Source organism: Siniperca chuatsi, linkage group LG9 (assembly GCF_020085105.1).
Source record: "Siniperca chuatsi isolate FFG_IHB_CAS linkage group LG9, ASM2008510v1, whole genome shotgun sequence".
Classification (NCBI taxonomy): Eukaryota; Metazoa; Chordata; class Actinopteri; order Centrarchiformes; family Sinipercidae; genus Siniperca; species Siniperca chuatsi.
The window spans coordinates 29,134,275-29,147,533 of record NC_058050.1 but is presented as its reverse complement, the minus strand read 5'-3'; the positions used below and the strand labels follow the sequence as shown (position 1 = coordinate 29,147,533).

Genomic DNA, 13,259 nt, shown 5'->3' with positions numbered 1-13,259 from the left:
ATTCTGGACCATTTGTAGACGGTCCAGAGACGAAATGTTGAGGCAAATGAAAAGGGAATTGCAGTAGTCTAGCCGGGATGATGAAAAACATGAATGATCATCTCTTGCTCAGGTTGTGATTCAGCAGATCTTAGTTTGGCAGTGTTTCTTAAATGGAAGAAACATGTACAGGTCAATGATTTGATATGTTGATCAAAATACATAGCCTGATCAAATTTAACACCGAGATTTCTAAGACTAGACTGTACAGCTGAAGAAAGGGACCCAATACACTGAGCAACTGTGGAACCTATCTGAAGCACTGATAAGGACCTCAGTCTTATCTGTGTTTAGCTGTAAAAAGTTATTAGCTCTCCAGTCCTTAATGGCAGTCAGACAAGGTAGAGTCTAACAAAAGACAATACTGAGATGCAGTATGGGAATGTAAGATCCAGTGAGTCTCCCAACATTATTGAAGTGCAATGCTAAATCACAAGTACACTTTTAAGTAGAACAACAAATAATTAAATACATTTAAAAAGTAATAAATTAACATTTGAAGCAACAGAGGTTTAATAATTTTGTATTAATTCGGTGGTTGATCAGGAACTAACACTCTCAAGCTGTGTTTCCACTGCAGGAACTTTCCCCAGGGACTAGAAACCTTTGGAGGAACATAGCATTATGACATTGGTGACATTATTTTACCCCCAAAAGGTCCCTGCTCGGGGGGTAGTACTTTCCAAAAGTACAGGAACGTTTGGGGTGGGGCTTGCTGCGCTGTGATTGGTCGAGCTCCGACCAGCGGAGCAGCAAGTGGTTTGACTGTCTGGATCGATACGTTGCTGGGTCACAAGTCGACCTTCCTTGGCACAGCAGCTCTGCTACTGTGCTGTTGGAAGCCGTTGTGGAAGACCAACCAAAAGCAACATTAGCTACATGCTAATGTCAGCGTTTGGGTGGAAACGTGGATTTAACTTTTAATTAGTGTGAGTTGTAGTAAAGGGTTTTAGTGTCCCATGAAAGGCTTTCCATGTTAAGAAAATAAACATAATAAATAAAAGTAAAAAAATAACCCTGTATTTGTAGTTAAAAATGAGCACTATTAATATTTGCCATGCAGTTTAGACATATTTAATATCACTGCAAAATAAAAACCATTTCAAAATTCACCATCAGAATCAGAATCAAATATACTTTATTGATCCCCGAGGGGAAACTCTTTATACTACCATAAGCCTTGACATACCCATATCGTGTACCTGTATATACCTGGGTGATATAGAGCAGCGAAACACTACACTAGAAAAGACCAGTTGGTTTAAAAATATCCAGCTTTAACTAACCTTGAAGAAGGTCATGGTGGAGCCATCCTCTACAACTCCGTATTCTATCTTGGTCTGCTTGGCCAGGTCGTCAGCAGAGTCGATGGGTGACTCCATCCTCTCCACGGTGAGGAAGGCCGCCAGGTTTGCCGTGTAGGAAGAGATGATGATGAGTGTGAAAAACCACCAGATTCCTCCTACAATTCTGGTGGAGAGGGCTTTCGGCATGAGCTCAGATCCTGAACAAGAGGAGCAGAGGAGGGGGGTGAAGAGGGGGCAGCACCCAGGCCAGACCGGGCCAGGCTGGGCCAGGCTAGGCCTCTGCATCTGCTGCCTGGATCACACACTACTCAGACACAGACACACAGAGTGGGCAGAGTGGACAGCCTAATGGTTGAACCTGGTGATTGGTATTTAGTCTTACGCTGGCAATGTGAATCACACTTCCTGTGTGCTCTGGTCTGTCTCTTTACTGTACTGCCTCTTCTACAACTAATGTTTTCAAGATAATTCCCCATCAGTTCTCTTTAAATTCAAAATGTAACTTCTCCCTCTACCAGTAAGTGGCACAGGAAAATTCATTTGCGTCTTCTTGCGACATAGGTGCTTCTGGAAGCTTGGTGACATAATGACTACTTGGAGGGCTAGCTAACTACTAACATGCTAGATACTCAACTGTCTACAAACCATCTTTTGTGGAGCAATGTATTGTCACGGTCACAGGTTGTCATTTGTCATTTTTGATTAACCAAGCTTCAAGGGGGCAGGCCTTATGTAATATGAGCTGGCCTGAGGGTAGTCACCGAGGGAAAGAGTGCTGCAGATGAATGCAAAGAGCAACTTTTCATTGAGACCGTGATGGACAATGACAGTTTAAATTCTGTCAGCATCTATTTGTTAACCTAAATTAACTGAAACAGACACCAAGCTCAGTGCATGGTTGTTAATTGAAGAAGAAGACCAGAGCGGACCGGCTCAACCACGCAGTCGAATGAGCGACACTGTGAGGAACAAGTGGAGCGACTGTGAAAAACTAGTCGAGCTCACCAGGATTTCAGGTAAGGCCTGCATGCTTTTCTTGCTGATTTTCAACTGCAGGCATTTAGCATATGTGATGGCCTGTTAGTCGCTCGTACAGCCATAAGGTTTAGTGGTAATTAATCCCCTTGACCAAACAACAAATCATCTGTATCTGTATCTAAATACTACTTAGTACTACTTTGTTGAGAAATTTTGCTGCCATAAATGCTGGTCTGACGAGGCCCTTGTACTTGATTAGCTTAGCACAGTCAGCATCAGTTACATTCACTATTTTTTATTCCTTACAAGAGCACTAAATCTTAGTCTGACTGTTTTTCATTCAAGATTTAAGCAGACTGTATGCAGAGCATGAAGGAGCATATGTGCATGGGTAGAGTGGGAGTGAAAGAGGGAGGTTTGTTGTCCGGGTGAAAGAAGGTGGGCCTGGGTTATATCAGGACGATTCTATTCAAGCGGCTTAAGCAATTGAAAGCAGGGATTTTGCACATTGACTCAAAGGGAAAGCTGATAAAGAGTCACAGAGATAGGAGGTTAAGAACTCTGTGCTCCACTCCCTTTGTGAGAGACTCACTCTGCACTCTCACTTTTCAACTTTCTTGCAATCCCCTGAGTGAGCTGTCTAGTGAGGGAGCATGCAGGGAAAGACATGACAGCCAACTGGAGTTTGAGCCCACCGCGATTGATACTGCAATGGAGAGGAAACGACAGACTGGAGGGGGCACGTGCCTCTCAGGCTACCTCCCTCACTGTTTCACCCAGGAGTACATCAGGTTTTCAGGAGATTATCTCATTGGTAGACTTAACTGTAGAGCCCAATATTGGCCTGCCGCAGAGATGTCGCCGTATATGTCACCTGATACGAACAAATATAAAACTCTTTCCAACATATTATGTATAAAGAAAGGTTTGTGTTAATATATTAGTGTCACTACAAAGTTTTTCCAGCAGAGTGCACTGTCACTACAGTAGCAAAAAATGTAACATGATAGAGATGAAGCAGCTCTGAAAAACTGCATTATGCCAGTATAATACAGCTGGTGTCATGAAATGTAACAGCAACAAAAATGACAACTATCATGTCATATCATGTACAGACTCATTACAAACACTAACAAAAATTAACATTTGCATTTTGGTACATAAGGCAGCTAACTTAACAGGCAGGGCATGCTGGGAAATGTGTGCTGTCGCTATCGCTACAATAGTCTCAGCACCGTGCAGCACATGAAGCAGAGTGCCTGGTGCACAGCTGAGCAGACGTAGTGGAGTCAAAGCGGTGGTGGTTTGAGTCTGTTGAGTGCTGACTTCACGCTACGTTGTTATCTAGCTGGTGAGATGCAATGCTGGAAAGTAAATAAATAACGACCCATATTGGAGCCTGTTTTTTCACCGGATACGTCGAACGCTTCCCCTTAATTGTTTATCTCTCGACTCGGCAGCAGCGAACCATGAATTAATGTTACATTAACAGCCAAATATTGTGACATTGATGACATGTTTTGATAAGCAAGAAAAAGGGTTTCTGATTGGAGTTCAATCCATTGAAATAATGGTTCAGAATCGGAACAAAGCTGTAGCATGAATCTCATAGCTTGATAGAGTAAGTTAGAGAATATGTGGTTTAGTAGAGAGCAGTGGTGGAATGTATGTTAATTTAGTAGTACTGTAGCCTATTTTAGTACAGTTTAGAGGTGCTTATACTTGAGTATTTCCATGGCATTTTCTGCTACTTCAGCAGTTGACTGATACTGAACACTGCTGATGTTTATTTAGCTATATATTTTATTTGTATTTAGTCTTTATTTTCTCAGCGTTCATTTCTAGAATTGTGGTTAACAATGTATATGTTACATGTTACAATGTATATGTTATTTAACATGTTAGAATATTTAACTGAAATATTCTTTAATAAAGTTAATTGTTTGAGAAAGCAGCCTTCTGTCATAGTCTATAATCCACATAGAAAATTTCCTCTCTAAAATCTCTAAAATCGGTATCAGCCTTACCTGTTAAGTGACAACTACTAATGGATTGTATTAGGGCTGTCAATGAATATTCTAAAAAAGCTCACACATTCGATTGTGAAAATTAATATCTGATTGTGGGAAAAAAGCAGCACGAGTTCTCGCGTTACACTCAATGCACTGCACGACGGACAGGAGTCACACAACGTCCCTTTCACTGATTGATAATAAAATGTAGGTCAAGCTGAAACGAGTGAATAATTCAACAACAACTGTGTGGTAATGATGGCAGAGAGGTCACAACCCAAGTCGGCTACAGAGAGAGTGATTTTCACTCCGAGCAATCTAAAAATCCTCGTTTGGAAATACCGTAAAAGCCCACCTTAGAAAGGATGAAAGCCGAAGGTTACTTATTTCAACTTGAATGAATTTTTATGAAAAACCATATTGATTCTTTTGATCAGTGGATCCTTTTGGACTAAAGGAATATAAATAATCAAAGAATAGATACATATTCAGACTTTCTGACCGCTTCAAAGGGAGTCACCACTTTTTTTTCATCTCTCTTGTTTACCATGCCGGTAAATCTGAATGAATTATACTTCACTAATTCGGTGCTCGTGGTTTCTGTAAAATGAACTTAACAATTGAATTGTGGAGAATCTAACCGATCTAACTATGTGTAGCATGTCCACATTAATAAAAATTTAGACATGTATATTTGTATGCACGATCTAAGCAGCTTAGAACTAGCTCAAGCAGGCGACCCAGTGGGCTTTAAGAGGTTTTATACATCCAAAGATCTTCTATAAAAACCAGACCCGGCGTCTAACTGAAATTCGGATTTTGGTTAGGAGACTTTGTGAAACAGAGTGATAAAGTTGTATGCAAGCTCTTTTAAAATAACTACAAGTAGTTATGTCTCTCGTTGTATTGGTTTGCCATCTTATGGACATAAGGTGCAAAAATAGATATTCGAATAGTTCGAACCTGTGTGGGGTTTTTTTCTTTTCGAGAGTCAAACAACCAACAGAACCCAGCACAATTAGTTATAAACCATCATTTTCTTCTTCTTTCCTTTGTCTAGCTATCCTGTCCCTGGCTAATCCTCATTTTAATCTAATTGAGTCGTCTACCACTGGCAGTTCCTTGCTCATCTGTTTTCGCTCCTAGGCGGGTCAACATTAGTGACATGGCAAGTGTCAAAACCATGGAATTATATTATTATGTTTATATTATAATTAATTATTTCAACAGTGAGCACACACATTCATTCATTATTTTCTCCCGATAGCTGGTTGTGGTTGGCATACTTGATGCTAGGTTGTGCCACCGCGGGCTGTAGATGACAGGCTCAAACTCAGATGTTCCCGTAGGCTAAATAAAAGCACTTTTAAGGACCTCTTTATTGCTCGGTAATTCCAAGTACTTTCAAGTACTTTCTAGACCCATGGCAACCCTTTTTACAAAACATGCTCATATACAGACTGTGTGTACATTTGGACACAAATAGGAGCTAGTACAGACACAGCCTCATCTCCCAGATCGAAAACATTGCTTATTTTAATGTGCTGATGGCTGTTCATTACCTTAATGTAACCGCAGAAAAAAACTAAACATGGAGAAGCAGCATTCAATTTCTATGCACCACATATCTGGAACAAACACCCAGACTTGAGGTCTAAATCGGTCTGCCGCTGCTTTTTATTAAATTTAATTTGGGGCTATTTGTTCATATCTTGCCTCCAATTTCATTTCTTCTATTCCATTTAACCTTTGTATCCTCACTTGTTATTCTTTTTAAATCCTATTAATATGTCTTTATGTATTGCCTTGTGTTTCTTTTATATCTTTATATAATCTTAATGTTTTTATGTCTAACGAGAAGTACTTTGAATTGCCTTGTTGAAAGGTGTTATACTTTACAGATAGACTTGCCTTTGCCTTGCCTTAGGCGGTTCACCTAGTATTAATTATTATACCAGATGCAATAAAAAGTGTTAGTATGGAGCCTTAAGGCCGTAAAGGTTAAGAAGTCATTTGATCGTGATTTAAACATAGAGGGGGGTCTCGCGATCAAATTACTTAAATGCTATTCTCACAGAGGGCTCTCAAAAAGCTAAGGCTGGCCCTGCTACTAGCAACAAAACAATGACTTTAGTGTCTATGTTATTACTTAAAACATAAGTTAACCAGTGGTATAGTCTCCTAAAAACACATTGTCTGTAACCTTTTATTAGCCACCAGTCATCCACACTGTCAGACATGGCTCAACCACAGTATCATAGTCACCCACCACGGCCACCAGCCACCCACTTTGCCCATTCATCAAACCACAACCCAAAAATCAAGGTAGCAGGCATGAACACAAACACATATTCATCAGCACTGTTAGCAGAGGATTCTGCTTGTTCTCTGTTGTTCATGGCTGGCTATCAGATGCAGGTTTGTTTAAAAGTGGAACATGTTACCAGCTCCGAGCTTCTTATCCTGTTCCACCTCAGAAACCAGAACAGGAAAGAGGGGCGACCCAGTCAGAGAAGCGAGTCAACCCAAACAGAACCTGGTTGGGGCTGACTGTCATGTACCCAAGGTAACGTCATGACCAAACAGCACATCCCACAGTTTTCTGGGGGGCGGGGCAAGCCGCCGGGCAGGGGAGCCTCTCTACAGTGCAGAGCAGCCATGCAGACACTGTGTGTTTGTCCAGTCTAATCCCACAGTTTAGTGGCCCTCAGCCACATCTTCTCAACTGGTCAGCCCTACACATTTGTTGTGCTGGCTTTTCAAAGAAACAACACTACTCTAGACTGCATCTAATAGCTAAAATGCATGACATTTACATAAATCTTGAACAGAGACTCATTAGTTATAAACATGTTTTATGCTCAATGTTGATAGAATCTTTTGGTTGGTTTTTGTTGGGGTGAGGTTAAAGTCAAACCAGTCATCATATTTGATCTCAAATAATTTAAATGATATTTGTATCTTTGGAGTCAAATAAATAAAAACCTGTGAAAACTTAGTAGCTAATTTGGGGATATTAGTAAGCATGCAGTATAAGTAAGCATGCAGTTAGCCAACAAGGGATAAGTTATCAGCTACTAAATCCTAGGAAAGATTGAGATGTCTGTCACTTCGTCCAAAAAAACACATTTTCTCACTTACCTCTGGTGGTAAATAGTCATGCACATAGTCTTGCTTTTATTTGTCCAGGATATGACACATCTGTCTCTGAGATTTCGTCCTCCACACTAATAGGTGAAATGAAAACAACAGTGTGTTCTGTGGATTATCCAAAGTACCTGGAACAATGGTTCTGGAAAGAGATTTTAAAAAATGTAATCTACAGACGCAAATAACAGCCAAATCATTTATAATTATAAGCAACTGAATATTCTAGTTGAATATCTAGTCTGTCTAGTTGTGAAATTTAACCACTACTTAATAATTATTGAAATATTTTTTTCTAAAAAACATCAAGTAAGTGATTTAAAGTAGGGTTGATGTTTTTCTTTTTTTTCTCATATTCAAATTAGAAAATGCAAGTGTAAAAAAAAAAAAACCCAGCGTCCACTTACTAGCTTTTTCTGGAGCTTTCAACCACATTTCAGTGAATGGCGTTGCTCAGTTGTCATCACATGACCTAAGTATGGAACTTTGGACAAGTGTTAACAGTTGGGGTATACAGTATGGTCGCTGGGGAAGACCATGAGGTATGGTTGGAAGCTCTTGAAAAAACTACTGGACCCTGACTTCAGATTACTTTTGTGACTAATGTTTCCAAGGTCAAAAATACATTTTCACAAACTTTCAGGTTCAAGTTTGAATTTTTCAGCTTAAATTTGGGTGTGTGAATTTTAACAATCTGTCGAAGATTTTGACCTGACTTTGATTTTTAGATCAGAATTGGACGGGTTGAATTTGAGCAAGTTGAATACATTTTATTTTTTATTTTTTTCATATTGGACACTTCAATTTTCTATCTGAATTAATGAATCCTAAAGATACTCTTCAAATTAAGGTTTTGAAATTGCATCATGTGAATTTACCTCCTGGGAAATTCAGAGAGGAATCAAACTGCATAAATTCAAAAAGATATTTTTCAAAGTAAAATATTCTATTTTGTGCTATAATTCAGTGGTACCTAATTTTAACACTGAGTATTAATTTTTGGTTGGATTTCACAATAACGTATTCAGTTGATTATAACATTCAAATGATTACAGCTATTATTTGGTTTCATATATCCTTTCAATACTGTGAGCACCACACATGCTATTCCTTTCTTCTCCACTGTATTTGGGTGGAGGCAGAAATGTCAGAGACAGATATTCAAAATCTGGACATATAAAACCAAAACTATCTGCATGGCTAGGCACCACCTGAGGTAAGAACATTTTTTTGTATTTCTTGTAATTTGGGTGAACTGACCCTTTAAAGCAGCTTTGACTATAGCAGCTAGTTCTTTGTGTGCATTGCACTGTTCAGATGCAGGGACATATATATCATGCTTCCCAGGCCCTAAAATCATCACTACCTGTCATAAATATGTTGCATTGTCAATTGCTTTGGGAGAAATGATAATTTAAAATGCAACATATCTCCCATTGTGACATGCATTGTAAGGGATATAGGCCACATAATCATTAAAGTGATAACATTCAATTTTCTGTTAAACGTTGGTTGTTTTTTTCTCAGTCTAAAGATGCCAACTAGTTGAGAAGATATGGCATTGGTTTGGCAGTAGTACACAAAACCAAACAGGCAGTGTAAGCTGCTGAGTTCACATTCTCATTCAGTCTCACCCATTTGATCCATCTCAGGTATTCTGGGTGGGTACACTTACCTGTTCAGATGGCTGTGCATAGGTGGGGAAAGGGAGGAGGGAGGGGAGGAGTTAGGGAGCATGGAGAAGGGGAGCATGCAGGAGCACCATCCTCATTCATTGATCACATCACTCAAATCCCACTCTGTCCATCCTGCTGGACTCTACCAATGTAGCATCTAGCATCATGCACAGAGGCCCCCATGCATGGTCATGAGCCTGGTCAAAGAGCAAGGTTGACCCCCAGCAAAAAAGTGGGACTTGTGCTAGAAAAAGGGAGGCAGGCAGAGGCGTCTACCTTGCTGCATGAGAGCTCCAACTCCGAACCAGAAACTATTTAGGAGGGTGAAATTGTTTTCCACTACATCCGAGTCAGGGTTGCAAGGGTGGGGGTTATACCACTCGTAGGGACTAAACCTGTGACAATTAACAGAGAACACACACACATATATATGTTTACTGCAGTTGCATAAAGACACAAGAGTAGACAATAAAAGAGACCAAGAGTGGTCCTACCTGGGGAGAAAAGGGAAAGAAAACAAAGGTTAGTTAGTCATGTCCAGAGATGAGACACTGCAAATCATGCCTGAGAACACTTCCCAAATCAATAAGCATTGCTATGTCTTCATGTACATACCTCAGACTGCTATGCTATTAATTGGATTAGTAAATTTAGAGTTTATTACATGAATGTAAAATGTTGATTCAGATTTCTTTCCTGAATCTATTAGTCAAATAAAGCCTAAATGATTGCTCATCTGAATCTCTCTTGTGTGTTTGTAAATTTTAATAACATACAGTACTTGAGGAGTGGGCTCAAATTAACACCACTCATATTCCAAAAGTTGCTCCTCATGTGGGAGTGCTCATATCAAAGGCAGTTCCCTCAGTAATTTAATCGATGGGGTCTGAAAATAACTCCATTGTCAGCTGAGAAAATAACTAATAATCTTTATAATCTTGGAGGAGCATTAATATTCAGCAGATCAAACGGTTCATTCCCATCACGCTGGCCCCGGCACTCCCCCTCACTGATGCACTCCTCAAGCAGAGAGATTCCTCATTTATTCATATTAAACAAAAGTGACATTACATTAGTAAAGGTTGATTGGTCTACAATTAAGCATCCTGACCTGATTTGGTTTGTGCTGGAGTAGAGGGAGAACTGGGGCCCTATCTTGACTCAAGCTGTTTAACAGACACAAGGGTTTGACTAATCAAATTGAAATGCATAATGTAGACTTATCTCAGTGTGGGCCTTTTTACTGTGCTGGAAGTCAAAAACGATAACCTCAAGTGGATCTAGCATCTGCATGGGGGATAGTGCAGATGAAACTGCTACACTGCTGCGTGTCCAGGTTTTGACACATTGTCCTCTAGGTAAAATATAGTACTGGGTTGAATACTGTAATACATTACTCTATATGAAGATGTATGGGTGTATTGATAAAATGACAGCATCATAACTGTACCCTGTCATTGACTAATGGGCTTTGTGATTATAATGTGGTTAGCAGTGGCTTTCCTTTTCACCCCTACAACATACTGTGTAGTGTAGCTCAAGGACCTCTGAATGTCCCCCTTATTTCTGCTTTAAGAGAATCCTTGGCCTTAAATCAATCTGCCTGCTCACTCAATTTGCCCCAGATTTGCTTGCTTGTCAATTTGCAATGCCAAATTGAGTTCAGCTGAACTGCGACCTTGCTGTGGCGTGTGTGACTATGTCACCCGATCCCTAGCACAGAGGTCTCCGAGTGTGTTTCCTCCAGTCATGTCATGAAAAACCAATTACCGCTAGCCATGAACATGGATGAGCGAAGTTGTCAGCGCCATGCCAGATCATGAGAGTGGCTGGTAGGACTGCTGCTGCTGCTGGTTGGGTCAGGAAATGCTAAACCAATGCCATTTACAGGAGACAACACAGCTTACCCTGTCTCTCACTATAGCATTGCTTGGCCCGTTTGCTGTCATTTTGATCCAATTACTCTTCCCTTACATTATCTTAGGTCATCTGTGCTTCAGAGGAAGAAACTTTGAGCAAGGTCAGTGCAGAGATAAGCACAGACACAAAAACATGGAATTTACCAGCAGTGCAGAAACAATGTGAGGCTTTTATCTTTCTACCGAGCAGGGTCATCCTGCAAAAAAATCCAGTGATGATACGTATGATAACACCAATGTCAGGGGAGATGAATCAACAGAGTCAGAATGGTGCTGTTGCTCTGTCACATGATGATAGACTTGTAATGTCTACACATGAGCTTTTGACTAATGTTATAAATTCTGCAGTGTACAATAAAGGACCAGATTATCTTACATTTCTGCTGACCATTTTCCAAAGCATGTTGTAGTGGTTTAGATTTTGTACACACTTTTATTTCCAGCAAGTTCAACAACTGGAATGGTCTCTGAACAGGTCACACCAAAAAAAAAGCTCATTCAGAATGTTGCTGCTGCTGGCTAAACAAAGATGCAGAAAAAGTAAACACCAGTTCTCGGGTCTCTGTACTGGCTTCCAGTGTGTCATAGAATAGAGTTTAAATTACTGTGGTATATGGTACTGTGTATACGGTGTTTATCTGTGTTGCCCATCAGGCTGACACCATCTTTTTCATAAATATCAGATATCATGCAGTCATCATGAACCATCTCTAATATAATGCAGCTTCCTATCTGACACATTTTTGGAATGTATTTGTTTGCACAGTAAGTCTTTTAGAAGAACGTTATTTTAAAGGCCCAATGCAATTATAACTGTTAACCCAGTTATGTTTTCAGAATGTTCAGATGCTTCAGAAGATTTTGAGAAAAAAACTATAAGCATGTATAGAGAACACCCTACTTAGAGGACTGCATGGGATTCACAGGAGAATTTCAACCATGTGATGAGGGCTGTGCCTTTAATATGAGCACGTACTTAACCAAAGGCTTTTCATTCAGACTGAGGACAGATAGATTACACTTTGATGTGAAGAAAGAAAGACTTAGAGAAATATTCTAATTTTGAGCAAGACAGGCAAGAACTAGATGTCAATACCATGAGTCATATTTATTAGAGAAAGACTAGGAATATTCTGCACAAACATTCTGATCGATTACTGTCTCTAAGCTTTACCTCTGCTTCTCGCTTATCTTACGAAAATTTGGTGGATGTGTAGGATGCAGGGAATTTTATTCCCCAAAGTGTAACTAGGTGATAATGCACAGGCTTTAGCAGAGGTGTGATGTACTATAGAGGGTTTTTTTCAGCTGTTTCATCACCTGCGCCAGAAGCAGCAGCAGTGCTATTGATGTCATTTGAAGGAACATAAAAGCACTAACAACCGGTAACATTAACATCACTAACCGGAGATATCAGGGCAGGTGGCAATACAACAGAATAATCATTTGGTTTTAGCTGTGCACCCATGTGGAATAGGCCTACACATGGGAGAGAAGCTGCTCTAACTCTAGCACTGTGTACATCAGTCTTAGTGTTCAGTCTCTGTCTCTGACTCATACACTCAACAGTCAGTCACACAATACAGCACAAACACAAGCATACATAGATAAAATGTGCAATGTGTACACACACACACACACACACACACACACACACACACATATATATATATATATATATATATAAATATAAAGTAAATAAATGCACAGTGGAACTAAACCTTGTAGTATTAGGTCTTGCCTGTCAAATTTATGTGCTAGACAGGTTAGTCTCACAAATGTTTGTGAAATAATTGTGATTTCTTACCATGCAAATTATGTATGTGAACAGAAGGTACAAGAAATACATTTCCCCACCATGAAAGCATTATGTGGAGGACATAGGACAAAGAAGGCTTTTTATGAATCTGAAAGGAACCTGGGTGTATAGAATAAGCAGAGACTGTCCCAAGACAAATTACAGAATCTGTTGTTTTATGCAAATGGAAAAAAAACCTACTGTATGTTTACAGCAACGACAAGCAACCACTTATATCCATGTGAACTGTGACACGTCTGTCAGGAGCAAAGGCAGAAGTAGTGTGAGATCAGAGCCACAAAACTTGGTAGGGGTCAGGTGGGCTGGTTGAATGGGTCAACAAAGCCTGTGACTTTGACATAGGAGAGAACTGGTCATTTCCC

General features: G+C 39.9%; 1 protein-coding gene across 4 annotated transcripts in view; it reads right to left on the bottom strand.

Moving 5' to 3' along the window:
* grik2 (glutamate receptor, ionotropic, kainate 2) overlaps positions 1-13,259 on the bottom strand; it is a 342,363-nt gene that overhangs the window by 64,946 nt on the left and 264,158 nt on the right. For all 4 annotated transcript variants that reach the window (XM_044207865.1, XM_044207861.1, XM_044207863.1 and 1 more), the window contains 2 exons: positions 9,436-9,554; positions 1,326-1,543 (listed from right to left, as the gene is read on the bottom strand). In XM_044207865.1, coding sequence (XP_044063800.1) covers positions 1,326-1,543; positions 9,436-9,554 — 337 coding nt within the window. The remainder of the gene's footprint in view (positions 1-1,325; positions 1,544-9,435; positions 9,555-13,259) is intronic.